The 25,424-nt window shown below is 41.2% G+C and overlaps 1 protein-coding gene across 3 annotated transcripts in view; it reads right to left on the reverse strand.

Moving 5' to 3' along the window:
* Window positions 1-3,781: 3,781 nt before the first annotated feature.
* il17rel (interleukin 17 receptor E-like) overlaps window positions 3,782-25,424 on the reverse strand; it is a 41,932-nt gene continuing 20,289 nt past the window's right edge. For all 3 annotated transcript variants that reach the window (XM_046297679.1, XM_046297678.1, XM_046297680.1), the window contains 8 exons: window positions 25,271-25,315; window positions 25,075-25,132; window positions 23,818-23,948; window positions 9,735-9,794; window positions 9,582-9,639; window positions 7,547-7,705; window positions 7,064-7,123; window positions 3,782-5,610 (listed from right to left, as the gene is read on the reverse strand). In XM_046297679.1, the coding sequence (XP_046153635.1) occupies window positions 5,480-5,610; window positions 7,064-7,123; window positions 7,547-7,705; window positions 9,582-9,639; window positions 9,735-9,794; window positions 23,818-23,948; window positions 25,075-25,132; window positions 25,271-25,315 (702 nt within the window). In that variant the 3' untranslated portion in view covers window positions 3,782-5,479. The remainder of the gene's footprint in view (window positions 5,611-7,063; window positions 7,124-7,546; window positions 7,706-9,581; window positions 9,640-9,734; window positions 9,795-23,817; window positions 23,949-25,074; window positions 25,133-25,270; window positions 25,316-25,424) is intronic.

Genomic DNA, 25,424 nt, shown 5'->3' on the forward strand with positions numbered 1-25,424 from the left:
CCAGATCTCAGCTTAGGTGCACTACTTTTCATGATTTCATTACACAATCATGGTGTTTTGAGACTTTTTATTTTTACAAGGTAAACTCCATTGAGGAGGTTAAAAGTCTAAGAAATAATTATGCAAGAAAGATAATGTGTTGGTTTTCTTAATTTAACACTGAGGCAGGTTTGCTCAGGACAGCATAAAATAATTAGTGCTGGAGGGCTTTTATTACAGTTCTTCAAATGCACAGAGACACAGAAATGGCAGCAATATGAGTTTATCTAGAATATAAATGCTAAATATGACAAAACATGTATTACAACCATCACATACATCACATACAGTAACATTTTTCCTCATAAGGTTTAAGTTAAATATATGAAAACATACTGTACACACAACACAAAAGCGTCTGAAATGTCAATCATAGTCAACTCATGTAGGCAGTCCCACCACAATAAACTGAGAACTTATTTTAGCTTTATAGCTATTTATTGGCTTCTTGTAACAAGTCTATCTATTTAGGCTTAGGCCTAAGTCCAATGTTCAGCCTGTGAATTATGTCAGTAAATCAGTGTTCATTTTGTCAACAACTAATTACTAGGGTGATCAATTCGAGAATGCAATGCTTAGATGCTCAATTGATACGCAAAAATGATAAATGCATTTATATTTTCATGTAGGTGCACGTGATTCATGTCAGAATCCCCTCCTCTCGACCGGGACAAAGGGAACTTTAAAAGTTCATTTTGAGTTCATTCTGACCCCCCCCCCCCAGCACATACACAGGACACACAACACAACTTAATTCACATTTGACTCCTCACCATTATCGATCACCACTTAGCTGACAGTTCTAATTAACAGAAACCTAGGAATGCACCAACAATCTAACTGATGCAGATATAGTAGGACACTACCAACAATCTAACTGCTGCAGATATAGTAGGATGTAACAGCACACTACCAACAATCTAACTGATGCAGATATAGTAGGATGTAACAGCACACTACCAACAATCTAACTGATGCAGATATAGTAGGATGTAACAGCACACTACCAACAATCTAACTGATGCAGATATAGTAGGATGTAACAGCACACTACCAACAATCTAACTGATGCAGATATAGTAGGATGTAACAGCACACTACCAACAATCTAACTGATGCAGATATAGTAGGATGTAACAGCACACTACCAACAATCTAACTGCTGCAGATATAGTAGGATGTAACAGCACACTACCAACAATCTAACTGATGCAGATATAGTAGGATGTAACAGCACACTACCAACAATCTAACTGATGCAGATATAGTAGGATGTAACAGCACACTACCAACAATCTAACTGATGCAGATATAGTAGGATGTAACAGCACACTACCAACAATCTAACTGATGCAGATATAGTAGGATGTAACAGCACACTACCAACAATCTAACTGCTGCAGATATAGTAGGATGTAACAGCACACTACCAACAATCTAACTGATACAGATATAGTAGGATGTAACAGCACACTACCAACAATCTAACTGCTGCAGATATAGTAGGATGTAACAGCACACTACCAACAATCTAACTGCTGCAGATATAGTAGGATGTAACAGCACACTACCAACAATCTAACTGATGCAGATATAGTAGGATGTAACAGCACACTACCAACAATCTAACTGATGCAGATATAGTAGGATGTAACAGCACACTACCAACAATCTAACTTCTGCAGATATAGTAGGATGTAACAGCACACTACCAACAATCTAACTGCTGCAGATATAGTAGGATGTAACAGCACACTACCAACAATCTAACTGCTGCAGATATAGTAGGATGTAACAGCACACTACCAACAATCTAACTGCTGCAGATATAGTAGGATGTAACAGCACACTACCAACAATCTAACTGCTGCAGATATAGTAGGATGTAACAGCACACTACCAACAATCTAACTGCTGCAGATATAGTAGGATGTAACAGCACACTACCAACAATCTAACTGCTGCAGATATAGTAGGATGTCACGATAAAATTGCAGTGTTAAAATGAAAATTGAAAATGGTTTATTGAAAATTGGAAACGGTAAACAGAAATTCTAAAATGATTAACAGAAAATGGTCAATGCAATGCAGAAATGTAGAAATTTTACAACTGCCCATGTTCTATTGTCTTTTCTTTCTTAATTTTCAATCTGTATGCAAATTGCTCCTTTGAGGTTTGAACCAGGAAAGAAACACAACACCACCTGCAGTTGTACATTTTTGACATGTCATGCGCTCTGTTAATGATGGGGTTCAAACCTGGTGTCTTGTATAAACAAAAATAACATTTTAGCCTGCCAAGGCGAAGCTTAGGCAATGTAGCTTGGGGAACCAGACTTTGGTTTAGCGGACTAATCAAACCAAATAAAATGTTATTGGTCACATACACATGTTTAGCAAGTGTAGTGAAGTGCTTGTGCTTCTAGTTCCGACAGTGCAGTAATATAAAACAAGTAATATAACAAATTCACAATGACTACCTTATACACACTAATGTAAAGGGATGAATAAGAAAAAGTACATGTAAATATATGGATGACCAATGACCAATGTTTGTGATGGCTGTTTAACAGTCTGATGGCCTTGAAATAGAAGCTGTTTTTCAGTCTCTCGGTCCCAGCTGATGAACCTTGCCTTCTGGATGATAGCGGGGTGAACCGGCAGTGGCTCTGGTGGTTGTTGTCCTTGAGGATCTTTTTGGCCTTCCTGTGACATCGTGTGCTGTAGGTGTCCTGGAGGGCAGGTATATTGCCCCCGGTGATGCATTGTGCAGACCACACTACCCTCTGAAGAGCCTTGCGGTTGTGGGCGGAGCAGTTTTCGTACCTGGCGGTGATACAGCCAGACAGGATGCTCTCGATTGTGCATCTGTAAAAGTTTGTGAGTGCTTTTGGTGACAAGACAAATTTCTTCAGGCTCCTGAGGTTGAAGAGGCGCTGTTGCGTCTTCTTCACCACGCTGTCTGTGTGGGTGGACCATTTCAGTTTGTCCATGATGTGTACGCTGAGTAACTTAAAACTTTCCACCTTCTCCACTACTGTCCTGTCGATATGGATAGGGGGCTCTTCCCTCTGCTGTTTCCTGAAGTTCACGATCATCTCCTTTGTTTTGTTGACGTTGAGTGAAAGGTTATTTTCCTGACACCACACTCCGAAGGCCCTCACCTCCTCCTTGTCGGCTGTCTTGTCGTTGTTGGTAATCAAGCCTACCACTGTAGTGTCGTCTGCTGATGATTGAGTTGGAGGCATGCATGGCCATGCAGTCATGGGTGAACAGGGAGTACAGAAGAGGGCTGAGAACGCACCCTTGTGGGGCCCCAGTGTTGAGGATCGGCAGGATGGTGATGTTGTTTCCTACCCTCACCACCTGTGGGCGGCCCGTCAAAGTCCAGGACCCAGTTGCACAGGGCGGGGTCAAGACCCAGGATCTCGAGCTTAATGACGAGTTTGAAGGGTACTATGGTGTTAAATGCTGAGCTGTAGTCAATGAAAAACATTTTTACATAGGCATTCCTCTTGTCCAGATGGGATAGGGCAGTGTGCAGTGTGAGATTGCGTCGTTTGTGGACCTATTGGGGTGGTAAGCAAATTGGAGTGGGACTAGGGTATCAGGTAGGGTGGAGGTGATATGATCCTTGACTAGTCTCTCAAAGCACTTCATGATGACAGAAGTGAGTGCTACGGGGCGATAGTCATTTAGTTCAGTTACCTTAGCTTTCTTGTGAACAGGAACAATGGTGGCCATCTTGAAGCATGTGGGAACAGCAGACTGGGATAGGGATTGATTGAATATGTCAATAAGGATGCGGCTAGGGATGCCGTCTGGGCCGGCAGTCTTGCGAGGGCTATCACGCTTAAATGTTTTACTCAAGTTGGCCACAATGAAGGGGGGCCCACAGGCTTTGGTAGCGGGCCATGTCAGTGGCACTGTATTGTCCTCAAAGCGAGCAAAGAAGTTGTTTAATTTGTCTGGGAGCAAGATGTTGATGTCCATGACGGGGCTGGTTTTCTTTTTGAAATCCATGATTGACTGTAGACCCTGCCACATACATCTCGTGTTTGAGCTCTCTGTAGTCAACAACCTATTTTTCCTGATGAAACTAATGATGAGATTAAATGCTCTGGAAAAAAACCTATGACTATTACCAATTACTTTTAATTGTAAAATGTAACAAGGCGAGATTTCCACGTGAGACAAATGGACATTCAATTTCACACGAAACTCCTTTAAATCTGTTTTGTCCAATTATAAGCATGCATCCCTGTGCAGAATATATAATGCAATCCTCTCATTAGTCGATAACATCTTTCTGTTGCATGGGCTGGTTGTATTGATCTGGCTCTCCCACAAACACAGCTCCCAGTCACTTTAATCACTAATCTCGGTCTCTCTTTTGAGCTGATGCGCAGACAGGATACTTAACTTGTAACAAACTAACCTCAATTAGAAACAATAATGTATTTTAAGTCTCTGCTTTCATTTTGGTCATTTTTGCTCTGATCACATCAGAAGCTCTATTGTGCCATGTGCGCTTTTATTCATCTGTGTTGGCAATAGCGAGGTGCAGTTGCCTTTTCCAATTGGGAAAACTAATGATTTTTGCTGAATATTAGGAGTATAGTAATACTTCTGGCATTGTGGGAAAGCTCATATTCTCCTATTTTGAAGGAAAGCACTGTTATTTAACCAACTCTGATGGTTACTATGTGGAGAAAATCGGATATACATTTTTCCTGGAGACCCGACGTTCGCTCTGAACGTTAACACGCATCGCTTGCGGTAATGTTGTAGAAACATGAGGAATCTTTCATATCAGTGAGATTTTTTTAAAAGTGAAGGTTAAATTACTACACCTTTATAGGGTTAAGATTGGTGCTCCCACACGGCCATATCTCAAAGTTACAGCACTTGTTTTACGGAAGACTTAGGAAGACATCTGTGCTCATTAGCTATCTAGCATGCTCCAAACACTTGTGTGTAAGAATAACTGGGGAGGAAGTGTAGTGAAAGTGTAGTTTGCCGGCTGGAGACACACAGTTTATGGATCTGTGAAAATCTGGGTAAGTAAGTGTATCTTTTTTTATTTGAAAGATTCATTCTCTCAGATATGAAAGACGCTTCGAAAACCATTTTGCATCTGATGATTATTGACGTTTCTAAACGCTAAAACTCGCTAGGATTGTAGTTCCCATGGAGCCAGTCGTGACCGAAGTTAACCGCTGAATATCCTACAGAGAAGGGTTTTTCAGAGCACATGATGCAAGTAAGAGGTTGAGTTATTTAAATGTAGAAAAAAAATGTGCAGACTAAAATGTGACTAAAACTAGACTGAAATTGTTCCTGGTTTTTGTCGACTGAAAATTACAAAAATTAACGAAAGATTAAATGACAAAAATGTAACGAAGCTAAAATCTAATTTAAGACTAAATCTAAGACTAAATTAAAACTGCAGTAAGTTAGCCCTTTCGCAATTTTCAAACAGAAGAGTGTAAGGTATGGGCATCTCTTTATGGAGAGTAGTCTGGTCTTGGAGTCCTGGGGTGGTGCGGTCAACAGCAACAGCATGAGATTCTGAAAAGCATGCGGTATTATTAACCATGGTGATATACACTGAGTATACCAAACATTAGGAACACCTTCCTAATATTGAGTTGAACCCCACATCCTCACTTCGCCAGGGTATGGACTCTACAATGTGTCGAAAGTGTTCCACAGGGATGCTGGCCCATGTTGACTCCAATGCTCCCCACAGTTATGTCAGTTATTCACAGTTGTCTGGATGTCCTTTGGGTGGTGGACCATTGCTGATGCACACAGGAAACTGTTGGGTGTGAATAACCTAGCAGCATTGCAGTTCTTGACACAAACTGGTGCGCCTGGGCACCTACTATAAATACATACCCCGTTCAAAGTCACTTAAAATGTTTTCCTGCCCATGCCCCCTCTGAATGGTACACATACACAATCCATGTTTCAATTGTCTCAAGACTTAAACATCTTTTTTTAGACTCCTCCTTTTAATCTACACTGGTTTAAGTGGATTTAACAAGTGACGACAATACGGGATCTTAGCTTTCACCTGGATTCACCTAGTCAGTCTATGTCATGGAAAGAGAAGGTGTCTTAATGTTTTGTATACTCAGAATATAATTCTTTATGTGTCTATATTGGGTTAGGGTAAAAGCTAAGATTAGGGTTACGGTTGAACCAGGTTGTGGACATGACGCTAGGGCTAGGGTAATGGTTTTGTTTGAGGCTAAGGTAATGGTTCCTACATGAAAAAATACTTGTTTACTATAGAATCCTACAGTGTATACTATTTAATTCTATAGTAAACTGAAGTATACTGTAAAATACTATACTACACACTGTAGTATCCCTAAATCACGTGTAGTACTTATAAAATATTGTAGAATGTTGTAGTATACTGAAGAATACTATAGTAAATACTATTTAATTTGCATATACCCATTCCCCTCCCCATATCGCAATTTGTGCCACCCATGAGTGAGAAACCTACATGCCAAGTATAGACCCCCTGTTCCCTACAGCTTATAGAATATAGTAGAAGCTCTGATCTATTGGATCTGACCTCAATCCTACCTACAGATTGTGGAAAATGTGCTCTTGTAGTAGTGGGCATTACAAATTAATTTCTGTGAGTTGGCACATTTGGCTTCCAAATGGCTTTTCATCTACATTGTAAATCTCAAATGGTCGGCTACCATTATGTCAGGGTGGGGGTGAATTGAACCAGATTGAGGCGTTCTCCCCACTACAGTAAATATTACAGTATAGAACAGTCTGCAAAAACTACATTACTATAGTATATAATACCATTTTTTTACTACAGTAAATACTGCAGTGAATACTACAGTAAAGTCTAAAAAAAACACTACAGTGAATTCTAAAGTATTCATACCATAGTATACTACAGTATTTTTTCATGTGGGTTGAACCGGTATGTGGACATAAAGCTAGAGTTGGGGCTATGGTTAGTGGATGCACGGTACAATGGTCTTACCTGTTTGTTGTTTCAATGTACAGACCCCATGCCGTCCTTTTCTGTGCCTCCTCTGGTGAACTGTAGACAGACAGACAGACAGACAGACAGACAGACAGACAGACAGACAGACAGACAGACAGACAGACAGACAGACAGACAGACAGACAGACAGACAGACAGACAGACAGACAGACAGACAGACAGACAGACAGACAGACAGACAGACAGACAGACAGACAGACAGACAGACAGACAGACAGACAGACAGACAGACAGACAGACAGACAGACAGACAGACCGTGTACACAATCAGTCAGCACCCCATTTAAACCTGGGACATTAGTGCACTGTGCTAGCTCGAACTTATTATTTTCAGCACAGTTCCAGCAACTACGATTGATGCTGCCTAACCAGGCCAGTGCAGAACATCTTGGCTCTGCTTTAGATGACTGTGAAAGGGGTAGTTATCATTCACTCAGTTAGGGAGAGGTGGATACATACCAGTTATAAGGGCTTTGATGACTAGAGCTGCCACTATGACAGCAGCAGTGAGACAGGCCACAGCTGGCACCACTACCCAGATCAGCTCCAAGTAGCCTTGCAAGGCCGGAGTTTGCCCAACCATTGCAGGGGCACGGGCACGGGCATCAGCTAGGTCCACTTTGAAAAGCAAAGAGAGAGAAGCAGCAGTCAGAATCAAAGCTCTTTGCATGGTGGATTTCAGACAAAAGAAAAGGAGGACTCTTCAATGTATACTTCAGTGTGTTTTATATAAACAGTGGTCGTACACTTTGACTTCAAGCACCTTTTCAAAGCCATAGGATGTTTGTATCTTTATATCTTTCTGTGTAATATTTCCTAATACAACCTATTTTCTGTTTGAAACCTGAGTGGTTCGTGAATGTGTTGAAAATATAAAAAAATTGTTGGTATGAAGAATTCCATCATGTTAGCAGTGTTTCCTGAGCCCTGTCCATAAAGCCCGTTAAATAGAGTGGAAGCATTGACTTTTTCCACATGTTGTTGTGTTACAGCCTGAATTTAAAATTGATTACATTTCGATTTTGTGTCACTGGCCTACACACAAAACCCCATAATGTCAGTGGAATTATGTTTTTCAACTTTTTTACAAATTAATTACAAATTAAAAGGTGGAATATCTTGAGTCAATTAGTATTCAACCCCTTTATTATGGGAAGCAAAACTTGCTTAGCAAGTCAGATAATAACTTTCACAGTGTTAAACATGAACATGTTGAAGTTATTCATTACACTTTGGACAGAGAGGAAGGAAACCACTCAGGGATTTCACCATGAGTCCAATAGTGACTTTAAAACAATTTAATGGCTGTGAGAGGAGAAAACTGAGGATGGATCAACAACATTGTAGTTACTCCACAATACTAACCTAAATGACAGTGAAAATAAGGAAGCTTGTACAGCATACAAATATTCCAAAACATGCATCCTGTTTGCAATAACACCAAAGTAAAATTGCAAAAAATGTGGTAAGGAAATAAACTTTATGTCCTGAACACAAATAATTATGTTAGGGGCAAATCCAATCCACATATTACTGAGTACCACTCTTCATATTTTCAAGCATGGTGGTGGCTCTTTCATGTTATGCGTATGCTTGTCATCAGCATGGACTAGGGAGATTTTTTACGATGAAAATAAATGGAATAGAGCGAACCGCAGGCAAATTCCTAGATAAAAACCTGGTTCAGTCTGCAGATATTGTACAATCCAGGTGTTCAAAACTCGTAGAGACTTACCCAGAAGCCCTCACAGCTGTAATCACTGCCCCATGCGATTCTAACATGTATTGGCTCAGGGTTGTGGATTCTTGTGTAAATTATATTTCATTTCATTTCATTTTCAATAACTTGGCAGAAATGTCAAAAAACAGCTTTTCTCTTTCCCATTATGGGGTATTGTGTGTAGATTAGTGATTGTTTTGTTTGTTTTTGTAATCCATTGAATTCAGGATGTAACAACAAAATGGAGAATAAGTCAAAGGGTATGAATACTTTCTGAAGGCACTGTACATTTAGCGTGTTCAGTCTCGCTCAACACACACACACAACCAGCCTCAAACAAAAGATACTTAAGCTGTGAAGTCAACAGTGTTTGTATCAGATAGGGGCCAAGGCAAGGTGTGCATGCCAGGATTACAGTTTAAAGAAGGTGGAACGCAGCTGAATAAGAGAAACCCTGCCTCCTTGAGAGTTTTGAATGAGTTAATGTAATGAAAGGGGTAAGGTGAACCAAACAAGCGTGATGAGTAACCTTGCCTGAGGCTTACTAGATTTCCTGACTACTTGCGTTAGTTACCATTGCCAATACCTCGGCTTTAGCTCAATGGGCTAACACGGTTTTTGTGGGCTAACACGGTCTTGTCGGAGACCCTGAAGGAACCCAGTCGGTCACTCAAGACTGAATGGTCACAAGGCTGAACTCAAGAGTTTTAAATGAGCTCACTTCTTCTCAAATAAAAACCTGTACAATAGGTCAAAGAGTCACACAACACTCACAGCATCGTATATGGCAATGAAGGATGGTGACAGCATACTTTACGTTAAGCCTCTTCACCTGTCGAAATAGAATATGCATCTATCAATCAATATCAAAATGCCTGTTGAAATCTATACACGTGCAAACATTTACATGGACAGTACTCATTTTACCTGGACACAGGTGTTTGGTAGGCATACGTCCACAGTCAGGTTTAGATTAGCAGATTTCTCCTGCAAAAGGAAGACATAAAACATTTTAGTATACTTCAAAACACTCTCCTGTAAAAGGAAACAGAATACAAAAACATGTCAGTTAGCATTAGAAGAAGAAACAGATTCCCTTAAGGCTTCTGTTGTACTTCTGTTCAGGTGTGTCCCTTCCCTCCCTCTCGAGTATCTTTCATGTACTACCTGGTATTGTGTTTGACAGTTCTTCACAGTATTAGACTAGCGGTTCAGAACATTGGGCCAGTAACCAAAAGGTCACAGTGGGGACATAACATTATAAAGACTGCTTGTGCAAAATGTTACTGATGAAAAAAGTGTGGCCTACTCAAACGCTGACAATCATAACTAGACTTTCTAATGAAGTGTTTTAATCACACCGGTTTGAGCCTACGCTGCAGGGACCACTTTAGAATGATTACACCCATGTATACGTACACATTCATCAAATTGGAAATGAGCTATTATCATGCTGGTTAATGCGATGCATGTCTGTTGAATTTGGAAAAATCGGCCCCACCCCACCTACTCAGCCAATCAGGAACTGCTACTGCGTTGCGGCTGTGGTATACTGCATACTTTTTACTAAAAGGTACATGCTAAATAGTATGCAACGATGAGTAAAGAGTATGCAGTTTCAGCATGTAGTACGCTAGCATGGGTATTTGGACACAGCCACTGTCTCTGTGTCCTATATTGAAACAGAAAAATTACATAGAAAAAGCTTTCTTTTTGTGGGAGCACTCAAGCCCGTTAAGTCTTGAATCAGATGTGTATGAACCCTTTGTTTCAGACAGGTTCATGTCTGAAACAAAGTTGATGCTGAGTGGTGATGCTGTTACACAGCCTGTGAAGATACTGTGAGACACTGTGGTAGCCTATCCTTCATTTTGGAGGGTGCATGTAGTCCAATCGGACCACGGTTCTAATTTCATGTCAAAGGTCTTCCAGCAAGTGCTTCAGCAGTTGGGTGTTACCCATTGCCCCTCTTGTGCCTATCACCCAGAGTCTCAAGGTGCTGGAGATATTTCATCAGACTTTGAAGTCTATGTTGAGAGCTCACGGCTTTGAGTTCGAGAAAGACTGGGATGAAAGGGTCCCTCTAGTGCTATTTGTAGCACGGGACGTTGTTCAAGAATCTGGGGTCACCGTTGTAAGCTCACTTTTCAGTCCCTTACCCCTATAAAGCTATTTAAAAAATATCTGGATTACCTCATCGCCACACCCGAGCGTAGGGGGAAAAAAACTACTGTGTCATGTCAACATGTTGAAACCATACTTCTCCTGCTGTGATCGGGAGGAGAAGTCAGTGGAAACCGGTAGTCACCGTGGACTATAGTCTTCCTCAAGAGCATAAGGAAAGCCCAGTATTTCCTTGAGAGCACGAGGAAAGCCTAATACACTCTGTACCTGTGGGACGGTTGAGTAAAGCAGAGATTCTGGAAAACCTGAAGGGCTTTTTGGCACACTTGTCTTCGGATGTGTAGCGAAGTGAACCCATTGTGCTATACCCGCAATAACATCTGCTAAACATGTGTATGTGACCAATACATTTTGATTTGAAAGGCAAAATTGTTGTACTGCTTTTAGAATATCAGGGTTTAGTTTCAGATGTGCCAGTCAAATGTTCTAGAGCATGACACGTTGGGGACTCGGGTGAATCCCGAAAAGAGTGAGAAACTCTGTAGTGAGGTAGAATTCATGCTTGAACACGGCATTGCACGGCATTGCACAACATGGCAACAGTCCGTGGAGTTCACGCTGCATATTGGTACATCAGCTGGATGGGTCTCCGCGCTTTTGTTCTCATTTTCTCAAACTCATTGCTGTTACTAAGTCAGACTTGTACCCTTTTCCCAGGGTCGATGATTGTGTGGACCGTGTTGGTGCTACTAAGTACGTTAGTAAGTTCGATCTGCTGAAGGGATACTGGCAGGTCCCTCTAACTGAGCGTACAAAAGAGCTGTCTGCTTTTCTCACTCCTGATGGTTTGTTTTCCTACCTTCATCTTCTGTTCGGGTTTCGAAATGCCGGAGCCACGTTTCAAAGGCTCATGCACATCGTGCTACGTGGTCTGGAAAATGCTGAGGCATATTTGGACAATGTGGTGGTATTCATGCCACCTGGACAGAATGCCTTAGTTTAGTTTAGTTCTGCATCTGCCAACTTGAATGTTAAACTGTCAAAGAGTGAAATCGCCCAAGCAACAGTGAAGTATTTCTGGAAGGTGGCGGATCAAGGAAAAGTCTGACAGGTCATGGCAAAAGTGGAGGCCATCAATAGCCTTCCTGTGCCAACTTCTCGCCAGGAACTGCGCCAATTCTTGAGGGTGGCTGGCTACTACCAGGAATTTTGTAAGAACTTTGCACAGGTTGTTGCCCCACTTAAGGATTTTACCAGTCCCAAAGATATTTTCCATTGGAGCACAGACTATCAGGCAGCTGTTGTGAAGACAAAACCCCTTTTGGTCTCCGCACCAGTGCCTGCTACTCCAGATTTCCGTCATCCATTCTCTATGTACACAGATGCCAGTGATGTAGGAGCATGTGCTCCTGCAAGGAAGACGACATCAATGTTGAGCATCCAGTGGGGCACTTTTCGAAGAAGTTGGCCTCTTATCAGAAACACTACTCCACCAATGAGAAAGAAACACACTTTTACCCTGGCTCTTCAGCAGATCAAGATTTATGTTTCAGGTCTCTACGCCTCTTGTGGTCTTTAATGATTGTAACACACTCGTTTCCCTGTAAAAGACAAGCTCCACGAATTGCAGACTCCTTCACTGGAGTATCATATTGCAGGAGTTTCCTCTTGAAATCGGAAATGTCCGTGGTAAGGACAACTTGGTTGCTGATTTTCTTTCAAGATTGGGCAGTCAATAGGTTTTTGTTGTGCTTAACTAGTGTGTAGCCCTGGCCGACATTTTATTTTGACCACACATTTCGCTGTACTGAAGAATAATACGTTTTGTTTTGATTGGGCTCGTCCCAAGGAAATGGGAATACTAGGAAGGTACACAGATCGAGATTTACCCTCTTTTGTCAAAACTTTTATGCAGCTATTTTCTTTTGTAAAAAAAAATTTCAGGATATGATAAAATAAAACAAAAAGAGAAAAGAGGTGGCTGTTTTGTTTTGTACAATAAACCGCCAATAGACGGCATATTTATATTGGTTAGTTATGCCTTTATAGTGTCAGAATTGACTACGAAGTGTAAATAGGATCATTTTGGTCATAATGTCTGATTCATCTAAAAACCTGTCACATATGCTGAATACAACATTTTTACAAGCCCATAATCTACAATGCTTTAAGAAAGTAAGAAGAAAAAAGTGTTAAATAAAACATAGAAAATAAGAGTAAAAAATAATTAAACAGCAGCAGTAAAATAACAATAGAGAGGCTATGCACCGGTTAGTTGAGGTAATATATACAGTTGAAGTAGGAAGTTTACATGCACCTTAGCCCTTTAAACTCAGTTTTTCACAATCCCTGACATTTAATCCTAGTCCAAATTATCTGGTATGTGACCCTTTTCATGAAACTAGGCATATGTCGTGGGTCACTACTTCACGGGAGAGCCTTTTGATCGTAAACTTGTTTTATTGTAAACAAAATAGTTTTTTTGGCAGAAATGCCTTCTCAAACATGTGAACTTTCAATCGCCTTAATAATAAACTTGTATGCCATCTGTAAATAGATTTGGCTGAGATAATGAGTGGGCTGGACATGCCAAGAGATGTGTTTGGATTTTGTCTGCCATATAGCATGCTGCCCTGTTCTCAGCCAATTCCAATTTTCCTAAGTCCTTTTTTTGTGGCATCTGACCACACAACTGAACAGTAGTCAAGGTGTGACAAAACTAGGGCCTGTAGGACCTGCCTTGTTGATAGTGTTGTTAAGAAAGGCAGAGCACCGGCCTCCCAGGTGGCGCAGAGGTTAAGGGCGCTGTACTGCAGCACCAGCTGTGCCATCAGAGTCCCTGGGTTCGCGCCCAGGCTGTAACCGACCGCGACTGGGAGGTCCGTGGGGCAACACACAATTGGCCTAGCGTTGTCCGGGTTAGGGAGGGCTTGGTCGGTCGGGATGTCCTTGTCTCATCGCGCACCAGCGACTCCTGTAGCGGGCCGAGCGCAGTGCGCGCTAACCAAGGTTGCACGGTGTACCCTCCGACACATTGGTGCAGCTGGCTTCCGGGTTGGATGTGCGCTGTGTTAAGAAGCAGTACGGCTGGTTGGGTTGTGTATTGGAGGACGCATGACTTTCAACCTTCGTCTCTCCCGAGCCCGTACGGGAGTTGTAGCGATGAGACAAGATAGTAGCTACTACAACAATTGGATACCATGAAATTGGGGAGAAAAAGGGTTCAAATTAAAAAATGTAATAAAAAAAAAATTAAGGCTTTATTACAGACAGAATTCTCCCCATCTTAGCTACTACTGCATCAATATGTTTTGACAATGACAGTTTACAGTCTAGTTTAGTCATCTAAACTAACTCTCAATTTCCATATGATATATTACAAGATGTATTTGAGGCTTATGGTTTTGTTCCAAATACAATACTTTTAGTTTTAGAAATAGTATGGACCAACGTATTCCTTGCCACCCACTCTGAAACTAACTGCAGCTCTTTGTTGAGTGTTGCAGTCATTTCAGTCGCTGTAGTAGCTGACGTGTATTGTGTTGAGTCATCCGCATACATAGAAACTCTGGCTTTACTCAAAGTCAGTGGCATGTCGTTAGTTACATTAAAAAAAGCAAGGGGCCTAAACAGCTACCCTGGAGAATTCCTGATTCTAACTGGATTATATTTGATAGGCTTCCATTAACCTCTCTGAACCAGCCATCCCGGATCCACTATAATTGTCATCAACAACGCTGAATAGCATAGCGCCACAGTCAAATAATATTACTGGAAAATATTCATATTCATGAAATCACAAGTGCAATATTGCAAAACACAGTTTAGCCTTTTGTTAACTTCTTGCGTCGAGCCAACCCGGATCCGGGATCATGTCTACAGCCTCAAGCCCATTACCATAACGCAACGTTAACTATTCATGAAAATCGCAAATGAAATGAAATCATTATGCTAGCTCTCATGCTTAGCCTTTTGTTAACAACACTGTCATCTCAGATTTTCAAAAATATGCTTCTCTACCATAGCAAAACTAGCATTTAGCATTTAGCGTTAGCATTTAGCATTAGCATTTAGCGTTAGCATCACCAGGCAACATTTTCACAAAAACCAGCAAAAACATTCAATAAATCATTTACCTTTGAAGAACTTCGGATGTTTTCAATGAGGAGACTCTCAGTTAGATAGCAAATGTTCAGTTTTCCTGAAATATTATTTGTGCAGGAGAAATCGGTCCGTTTTCTGCATCATGTCTGGCTACCAAAAAGAAACGAAAATTCAGTTATGAAAACGCCGAACTTTTCCCATAATAACTCCATAATATCGACTGAAACATGGCAAACGTTGTTTAGAATCAATCCTCAAGGTGTTTTTCTACATATCTCTTCAATGTGATATCGTTCCTGGAAGTGTGCTTCTCTGTCTGTATCCCATGGCAAAATTAGTGTTACTGGGAATTACGCACCAATTTAGACAAAGGATGGCCCCCTGGCAAATGTAGTCTCTTATGGCCAATCTTCCAATGATATGCCTACAAAAATGCCACAATGCTGCAGACATCTTGGATGAACGGCAGAGCGTATAAGCTCATTCACAGCATATTCACAGCCATAAAAGGAGACATTAGTAAAACACAGCGTCAAAAATCCTGTTCATTTCCTGTTTGAAGTTTCATCTTGGTTTTGCCTGTAAGATCAGTTCTGGGGTACTCACAGATAATATCTTTGCAGTTTTGAAAACATCAGAGTGTTTTCTTTCCAACACTGGCAATTATATGCATAGTCGAGCATCTTTTCGTGACAAAATATTGCGCTTAAAACGGGCATGTTTTTTTTATCCAATAATGACATAGCACCCCCATAGGTTGAAGAGGTTAATCCACCTGTCGTCTCAGATTTAGAAATTATGCTTTACAGCGAAATCAATACAAGCGTTTGTGTAAGTTTATCGATCGCTCGACAAAACAATAAGTACACTTAGCATCAGGTAACTTGGTCACAAAGATCAGAGGAGCAATCAAATGAATCGTTTACCTTTGATGATCTTCAGATGTTTTCACTCACGAGACTCCCAGTTAGACAACAAATGTTCCTCTTGTTCCATAAAGATATTTTTTTATATCCAAATCCCTCCGTTAGTTTGTTGCGTTATGCCCAGGAATCCACCGGAAAGAGCGGTCACGACAACGCAGACACAAATTCCAAATTATATCCAAAATGTCCACATAAAAATGTCACACGTTTTTTTATAATCAATCCTCAGGGTGTTTTTTGAAATATCTATTTGATAATATATCAACCGGGACAGTTGGCTTTTCACTAGGACCGGGAGTAACAATGGCCGCCTTTCTCTTTTGCGCACAACTCACTCTGAGAGCCCCCACCTATCCACTTATGCAATGTGGTCGTTCACGCTTATTCTTCAAAATAAAAGCCTGAAACTATGTCTAAAGGCTGTTGACACCTTAGGGAAGCCATAGAAAAGGGAATCTGGTTGATATCCCTTTAAATGGGCAATAGGGATGCATAACAACAGAGAGGTTTCAGAAACAGGGGCACTTCCTGGTTGTGTTTTCCTCAGGTTTTAGCCTGCAATATCAGTTCTGTTTAACTCACAGACAACATTTTCACAGTTTTGGAAACTTTAGAGTGTGTTCTATCCAATACTAATAATAATATGCATAAATTATAATCTGTCAATTATATGCATATTCTAGCTTCTGGTCCTGAGGAATAGGCCGTTTACTTTGGGAACATTATTTTTCCAAATAAAAATACTGCCCCCTAGCTTCAAGAGGTTAAAGAACACCCTTTGTGTTCTGTTAGACAAGTAACTCTTTATCCACATTATAGCAGGGGGTGTAAAGCTGTAACACATACACTCTCTAGTGAGGGCACACACTCTCTAGTAGGCTTAAATTGAATATGTGGCAAATAGGAGTAGCAAAATAATCTGCTATTATCCTCAGTAATTTCCAAAAAAATATATTTTAATTCCAGGTTGTAAGGCAACAAAATAGGAAAAATGTGAAGGGAGGTGAATGCTTTCGCAAGCCACTGTACTTAGGCCAATTCTGGGCAGTCATTCATTTTGATTCTGGGCCGATTCCTCATTGCTAGCTGGGATGAAAACAGCCTAACCAGCGCTGCTAGGGCAAGTGAATTGGTCAGAGTTTGGGTGGGGGCTGAAGCTTCAGATGATTATTATGGCATTACACACGGTCAGTGTGAACCAGAGTGACTTGACACAGCAAAGGGCCAAGCAACGGAAACGACACAGGAAATCTTATTTAATGAAAGAGGTTTCTGCCTTAAAACTTACCTGATAATGAGGCATTATGTCACATTTTCTTTTCATTAACTTATCTTAATGTTATTTTGTTGTTTGCAGGTGCACTATCCTTCTGACCCTATGCAGCCAGGTACCATCTACTTTTTAACTCCTCGTAAGTGTGGCTTGTTTGGTGTCACAACAAGTCAACTACGTGATTGATGAAGGCATGTCATCCAGAAAAGGCGGCAGCGCAGTCATCAACTACATGCACCATTTCTTCACCAACTACGGAGTTGGGGAAACACATGTGGACCTGAATTGTGATAACTGCAGTGGCCAAAACAAGAACAAGGTTGTGCTCTGGTATTGTGCCTGGTCGGATCATTCACAAGCTCCACCACAGTCTGGACCCAACACCAAGTTTGCCCCCGACTGGTGCTTCGGCCTCATGAAGCAGCGCTTCAGAAAGATCAGAGTGAACACTTTGTCTGAGATTGCTGGTGTTGTGAAGGACAGCACTGTGATGGGTCAACATCCCACAGCTGGTTGGACTGGAGGATGGTACGGTGCTGGTGGAAAGCTATGGCTGGCAACAACACCTGACTCCGTACTTCAGGCCGCTGCCACAGTTCAAGCAGTTCCAGCACTTCAGGTGAATATCATTTTCAGTGCATTGTATGAGGTTATTCTTCTTATCTAAACTTGGGAGGTGAATTGATGTAGTGCAAGGTTATAATGTCTTCATTTTTTTTATTTCCTGTTTTACAGCTTCGATGCTCTTGAGCCTGGTGTTGTTGTCGCCAAGGAGCGTTCAGACTATCGGGACCAGGTTTCAGCTGCTGCGTAACGCTGACATCCTTCCTCCCATAGATGGTCTGCCTGTACAACCACCACCTGGACTGGACACAGCTTGACAAACGTATGTTTTTGAGAAGATCAGGGAGTTTTGCGACGAAGAGGCTATGGACATCACATGCCCTGCACCAAAGTCAAGGGCAGGACAGAAACAGGCTCTCCGAATATAGCTTCCCTTGTTCATGCGTGGTTCGGACAGACCAGTCATCAGCACTATCTGCGGTGCCTCTATTCAAACGATTCTCTCTCTGTTTTATTTATCCTGCTGCTCAGTCACTTTACCCCTAATTGTATGCATATAACTACCTCCTCTATCACTGATATTGTTATTGTTCATGTACATACTTATATTTACACTATTTATAATATTGCTACTATGCAAGTAACCATTTGGCTGTACCATTTACACCTTCTGTGGAGACCCATCCAGTTGGCAATATCTGGCTGGGGTTAGAGCATTTATTTCACATGACCCATCAATTTGATGTGTCTGGGTAAGCATAATCTAATATTCATAAAATATTTTTATCTGGACACTTTGTTTACCTGTAATTCTTCCTTATTGTAGGCTACTACTTTTAGTCTTAATCTTTAGTACACTACTCACGGTTTGGCTTAAGAGGGCGTGAACAATGCTGAATGGGTGTAGACAAAGGAGAGCTTCCCAGGTACCAAAACATTCAAAGGCCATTTTCTCAAAAGTGAATTTACAAGTTTAGCAACTTTCAGAATTACTTTCCCATTGTTCCTCAAATGCAGTCTCTTCTTTTACATCTGTCAAGCATGGAATTAGCTGCCAAACGAGATTACATTATTGCTCAAGCTACATACAGTATGTTTTAGAATTGAGGCATGATGACAATTGTTGACACTGTTTTTCTGTTTGACAATGTGCACAGTTGGGTGCCAGACGGATCCCCTGGTTATGAACGGATGCTGGGACCTACCAGGAAGAGCAAATGTATCATAAGATGTCCAGCAGTGTGGTTTAGTGACCTCCCCCAAAAAATGTCATTCACTCTTCACTTGCTATTTTCACAGCTTTTCTATGGAACGCGGTTTGGGTCTTTGAGTGTTAAAAAGACAATACATGTCAAAACATTTTTTTTACCTTTATTTAACTAGGCAAGTTAATGAACAAATTCTTATTTTCAATGACAGGTTAATTGCCTGTTCAGGGGCAGAATGACAGATTTATACCTTGTCAGCTCAGGGATTTGAACTTGCAACCTTCTGGTTATTAGTCCAACGCTCTAACCACTAGGCTCCCCTAGTAGCCTAGGGTATCCTATCTGACATGTTAAATAAGCTTTTCATTTGACAGGTCAAATAACACAATTGTATTATAGACTGTTGTGTGTGCTGAATTTTCCCGTGCAAGCCAAGCTCCACCACTACGATCAGTAACACTGTCAAAGAAAAGTCTGGAAACAAGCATAACCGGCCACGAAAAATGTGTTTACAATACCGTGTTGGTAATAAGTAATTATTTGTTCGACCGAATGGGCAAAAGTCTGTGTGAGCATTTGAAATAAGATCAGGATCAATTGAGCAGGATCAAAAATGTTTGCAAATTGTTATTAGCAACTTCTGCGGTAGCTAGCAATCTTTAGCTTTGTACCTGGCTAGCACCAATGCAACCAGCCTGAAAACAATGACCAGTAGAAACTGCAGTCATTTTCAATATTTTTAGCAATGATTTAGGAATCTATGTTAGTAAGTATTAGCTAGATAGCCACTTGTTGTTGAACTTCAGTTCATGAAAATAACTAGCTAGCTTTTTCCCCAACGTCGTCTTCAGAGTTATCACTCTAAAACATCCACATTGTATTATTTTTATTATTATTATTTTTCCTCTGGAATAGTGTTCAATACACATAGTATGTTGACTGGTAGAATAAATGTGGCTCAAGTCAGTGGTTTTAGAGTCCTGCAGTAAGAGCTAAGACAATAATATTCCCTGGGTGTCACTGAGTAGACTCATACCCCATCTCATTGATCCACAATCCATAGATAAGGCTGTACAGTGAAATAAGTATGACCCCAATGCAATTCTAAAGTCTAATACGTCCAGTGTGATTTCAACAGATTTTTCTCAAATTAACAAATTATTGTCTTTTGTTGAATTTATATAACAACATTCCAACCTCGTTTTGCATGATCTATTCAATTATGGCATAATTCCACTATTTATATTAATTTGCATCACTGTCAATGACACGCAAACTGCAAATTCCATTATTGTGGCTATTCCTTATTGTGGCTAGCTTCACATAGGTGGGTCCGACCACCAATAATCAAATAAAAAAATATATTGTAAATTAGAAGTATTTTAGATGATGACACCTAGCTAGGTAGTTGGTTAGCTAACTATAGCTACTGAAACAGATAGTGGTTTTGCTATGTTTTGGGGAAATAACATTGTTCGCATCCTTCAGCTAGCTAGCTTTTTTTATGACCAGCACTGTCCAGAGCTTGGGGAAGTGTGTCTGCGCTCCTTCGGAAGCTGCGCGAGACAAAACTTTACCAGCATCATGGCATAGGTATCGGTGAATCGCTGTGACATATGAAATACGAGTGATAGTGTAATCAATGTGCAATAACTATGTAAAAAAAAATTCTGAATGTGTTAAATTATGTGACATGCAGTCATATTCAGGTCCTGATTGGTCAACAAGCGTATTTGACGCGTCAAACAGTGTGATTTGACGTGTAACTCTTTTGACGCTGAAAGATCCAAACGGCGTTCCAGACCTCAGAATAAAAGTAATTTCGATTTTCAAGTGCATTAGCAAAAGGTTTTGTCCTTTCTTTAGAACAAAATGCAATTGACCAATTGGCTGTCTATTACATCACACTGTCACAGGCCCCCTCAGTCAATACCACCTCATAGGATTGCCTGCAACAGTTTTCACAGGCTCATCATTTTTACAAAATGACCCACTTCATTACTTTGATACATTTGATAACCCAACTGTGAAACATAATTTATGGAAACTGACATTATTTATTGCTTATTTTCTACTTCTTAGAATGTCCATATAATGTCCAGGGCATAACCTAGCCTGTGGCCACCATTCAATTGAGCTTTTAATTATATCTGAAGTGTAAAGGAAAGGTGGAATGGAGCGATCAAGTTGGTTACACCAGGCTAATCATAACCCACTACGTGTGTGTGTGTGTGACCGACCAGTATCTTTGATAAAGGGTCAGGAGCTGATCTGTGTTGCTTTGCCCATCAGTGAGGCTCTGGCAAAGACCTCACCTCTTGCCTGCTCACCAACGGTCATCGATCGGGAAATCAGAATTTGGTAGGTTTAGTCTAACTTCAACATAGTTCATATCTGACACAAACATATACCATCTCTAACTGCCATAGTTAGAGATAGGTCTTATCAGAACAGTGACTGTGTGTATATGTGTTGACAGATGCATGAGATTGAGAGAGACCTGGCACTCAACACATCCACCACCAGGTGATTACTGATAATACAGTACAGCACAAAGGCATTGTAATAGCAACACCCTTTTCATTCCAGGTGTCAACTCTGCCTCAACTCTGCCTCTTTCTACAGATGGACTGGATATGATTTTGCCAGACGGCCGCCTCAGTCACTTGACGTATTCAAACATAGTACCTGTTTGTGTGTCCGATACAGTATCACCTATCCTCACTGCCATTGGTAATAGAAGAGTGACTATGGAGACATTGAAGAGGAAGTCCAGACTGACAAACGGGCTTGATACCGATGTATCTGAATGGAGAGAGACCTGGCACTCGGCATGAACATTTTACAAGACAAGTTTTACCTGTATTGTCTTTTTTTATTATTGATTTGAATGTATCAGTCAATATGGGGAGGGAGAAACCCTGTGTATTCTCCAGCAGGATCAGTGAACTCTTGGTGTATACGGGACACCACACAGGAAGATATGACCACTCTGACAAGTTTGACATGGTAGCCCCATTTACCACCAGACAAAATGCTGATAGGCACAGTATCTGTACCAGCTGGGAATGACATGACAGGTGCACATTGTTACATTAGCAGAACACTGATGCTATTGTATTATTATGCTATCTGCTAAATGACTTAAATGTAAATGTATTATGGAAAGGGTTGTTTGTTCTGCATGTTGTCAAAACATGTAGTTTAGAATATCTACACAAATTCAGCAATTTCATTCTTCTCAAATTGTTCTGTAGGCTACTGACCTATCCAAGCTTCCTCCAGAATCTCGCCATACTGTACATCTGCCTGTAGTTATTGAACTCAACCTGCAGGATGTTTCTTTGTTGTGATTGAGTGGGGGGAAACAGCTGTGGGCAAGATTCTGACAGATGGGTGTGTCTTTGTGGTGGTACGGAGCAAATTAGTTTTGCATGGCCTGTCATGGCCCGCCAGTATTTCTTCAGGAGCAAGCCAAAAGAACGAGGCCAAATCAGCGTGTGTAGTTCCCCTTGAAGTTGATCATGCACGCTGATTGGAGTCATCCTCGGTGGTCAGGATGTGTTGCACTTGTCGCTTCGCTAAGTTTCACCTGTGCTGGCACAGGTGATATTTAAGAGCTGCAGAGCCAATGCTCCAGTTGGCATGAGAGATGTTGGAAGAGCTAGGCTGCCGTTTAACTCTCAAAACTCTATGACTAGAAAGACGTGTAAGACGAGTGGAGGATGAGGGCTGCGGTAGATATCTCAGATAGGGGGGAGTGAGGCCTAAGAGGGTTTTATAAATAAGCATCAACCAGTGGGTCTTGCGATGGGTATACAGAGATGACCAGTTTAGAGTGCAGTGATATGTCCTATAAGGAACATTGGTGGCAAATCTGATGGCCGAATGGTAAAGAACATCTAGCCACTCGAGAGCACCCTTACCTGCCGATATATAAATTGTCTCCATAATCTAGCATGAGTAGGATGGTCTTCTGAATCAGGGTTAGTTTGGCAGCTGGGGTGAAACAGGAGCGATTACGATAGAGGAAGCCAAGTCTAGATTTAACTTTAGCCTGCAGCTTTGATATGTGCTGAGAGAAGGACAGTGTACCGTCTAGCCATACTCCCAAGAACTCGTATGCGGTGATTACCTCAAGCTCTAAACCCTCAGAGGTAGTAATAACACCTGTCGGAAGAGGAGCATTCTTCTTACCAAACCACATGATCTTTGTTTTGGAGGTGTTCATAAGAAGGTTAATGGTAGAGAAACGTCCCTGTCTCCCTCTTTCCTAACCCCTCCCTCTCCCTTCTCCCTCCCACTCCTCCCGCCTCTCCTTCTCTTTCCTAACCCCTCCCTCTCCCTTCTCCCTCCCACTCCCCCCGCCTCTCCTTCTCTTTCCTAACCCCTCTCTCTCCCTTCTCCCTCCCACTCCCCCCGCCTCTCCTTCTCTTTCCTACCCCCTTCCTCCTCTCAAGTTGGTGGGGGTTCTTTTCTTTTAGTTTGACTGTATCAGGCAACTCTAATGGGCATCCCATGGTGGGTGTTAAGACCCTACTCTACCTTGGCCAGCACTCAGTAGGCACTCCCATTGATGCCTTTCAGAACCTATTTTAAAACCCCACCTGGTTTAGTTTTGGTTGTCAGTGACTCGTTTGTTAGTTCCCTTTATGTTGAGCAATGATTTTGGGTTGGTTATTAGGGAAGTCGTACAGTCAAAACAGCTCCTTGATACAGCAGACTTCATAGTAAGCAAACACCCTTATTTAAAAAAATAAAAATAAGTACAGTTGCATATGATAAGAAGGTGCAGATAGACATGTATTTACCACATGTACAGGGAGTGTGTGTTCTGGGTGGCATGCAGAGGTCCCCGTCTTCACACACACATGAAGAGAGAGGGGTGCTCTGACCCGTGACGTTAAAACCAGCCCCAGCTGGTCGACACCCAGGTCCCAAGCTGGAGAGCAAGGCAATATCATCATTCAACATTACTTACTGTATGATCACCTGCAGTATAGAGCCCCACAGTGGAGGTGTCATAATACCCGTAAAACCTAGTGGTCAAACAGGGAAACTTTCAATAGTTTTCCCCCCATTAATTTCTCCCATAGGGGATTTTTAGAAACACTTAAAATAAGGCCTGTGCTTCATGTAGACTTACCCTGGCGTGGCGTATTGATAACCATGTAAATCTCTCAGACAAGGTGACTTTTATCAATATATTCGACTTGATTTACTCAGACTTGAAAATAGTAATTAGCGTCAAAGTAGACATCATGCAAAACTAGAAATCCCTGCAAGCTCCTGCACGTCATCTCTGGCCGATACCTTTACTTTTGGTATTGTGTCAATTTAAAACTTGCACAAGACCGTTCACAGAATTGTCCATTTAAATAAAGGTACCCCATTTATTCATTACTACATTTAGCTAACATTAAATAGTTCATCGAGAGATTCTTACCTTTGCCTCAATTCGGCAGGCTTGTCCAGATCATCATGGCATTTGTAGTTCATTATGATAGCAAATGAGCATTTCAATTTGGGGGGGGGGGGTGTAAATGGTCAATACAGGCAAATATACTGAAAAGTCACCTTCTCCTAGAGAGATTTACACGGTTATCAAAACATCACAGTAGGGTAAGCCTAAACGAAACGCAGCCCTTATTTTAAGTTTCTAAAATCCCTATGGGGAAAAAAGAATTGTGTAAAAAACGACTCTATATTGGTAATACTAGATAACGGGCCTGGGTTCAAATAGTATTTGTTTTCTTTCAAAAACATTTGAGCGTTTGATGCAGCATGCCTGGAGTGCCATATGGCTGGGGTTTGCACTTCTGGTACTATTCCATTGGTCCATTGTGTCAGACAAGTTTAAAAAATGCTATTTGAATCCAGGTGTGCCATAATATTGCATTAATGTAAAGACTGATACTAGAGTGTGGGTGGTTTCTTATCCTTGGGTGTTATGGGTTTGGCTGATGTACAAACTGTGTTGCCCGTTTCCACTTAAAAGTCCGTCATTCACAACTTCAGACGGATCACCCATGATAATTATATGCACACTATTTACAGAGAGCTATTACCTTGGAAATTCCCATCTGCAAAGGGGCACCGGATCCAGGATCCAGAATCTGTGGTAAACTGTACATAAAACAGCCAGGAGCATGCATTTGTTAGATGAATTTGTTCTGCACACCCAAAGGGGATATGTACAGGAAAGTTCAGATAGTAAGTGCATTCAGTCGTTGAATTACACCACAGGCGAAGGTGTTGTCTTACCTTCATACAAAGCTGTGGGTGTGGATCCACAGTGGAGAATGTTATCTGAAAGGAAAGTTAAATGAGGACTTGAATCTATAATAGTTCTTGTAAAACAGTCATCTGGTGATATAGCCTTGGTGCCTGACTGTTTCTATGTCATATCAGTCTTTTG

The sequence above is a fragment of the Oncorhynchus gorbuscha genome, linkage group LG14 (genome assembly GCF_021184085.1).
Source record: "Oncorhynchus gorbuscha isolate QuinsamMale2020 ecotype Even-year linkage group LG14, OgorEven_v1.0, whole genome shotgun sequence".
NCBI classification, from domain to species: Eukaryota; Metazoa; Chordata; class Actinopteri; order Salmoniformes; family Salmonidae; genus Oncorhynchus; species Oncorhynchus gorbuscha.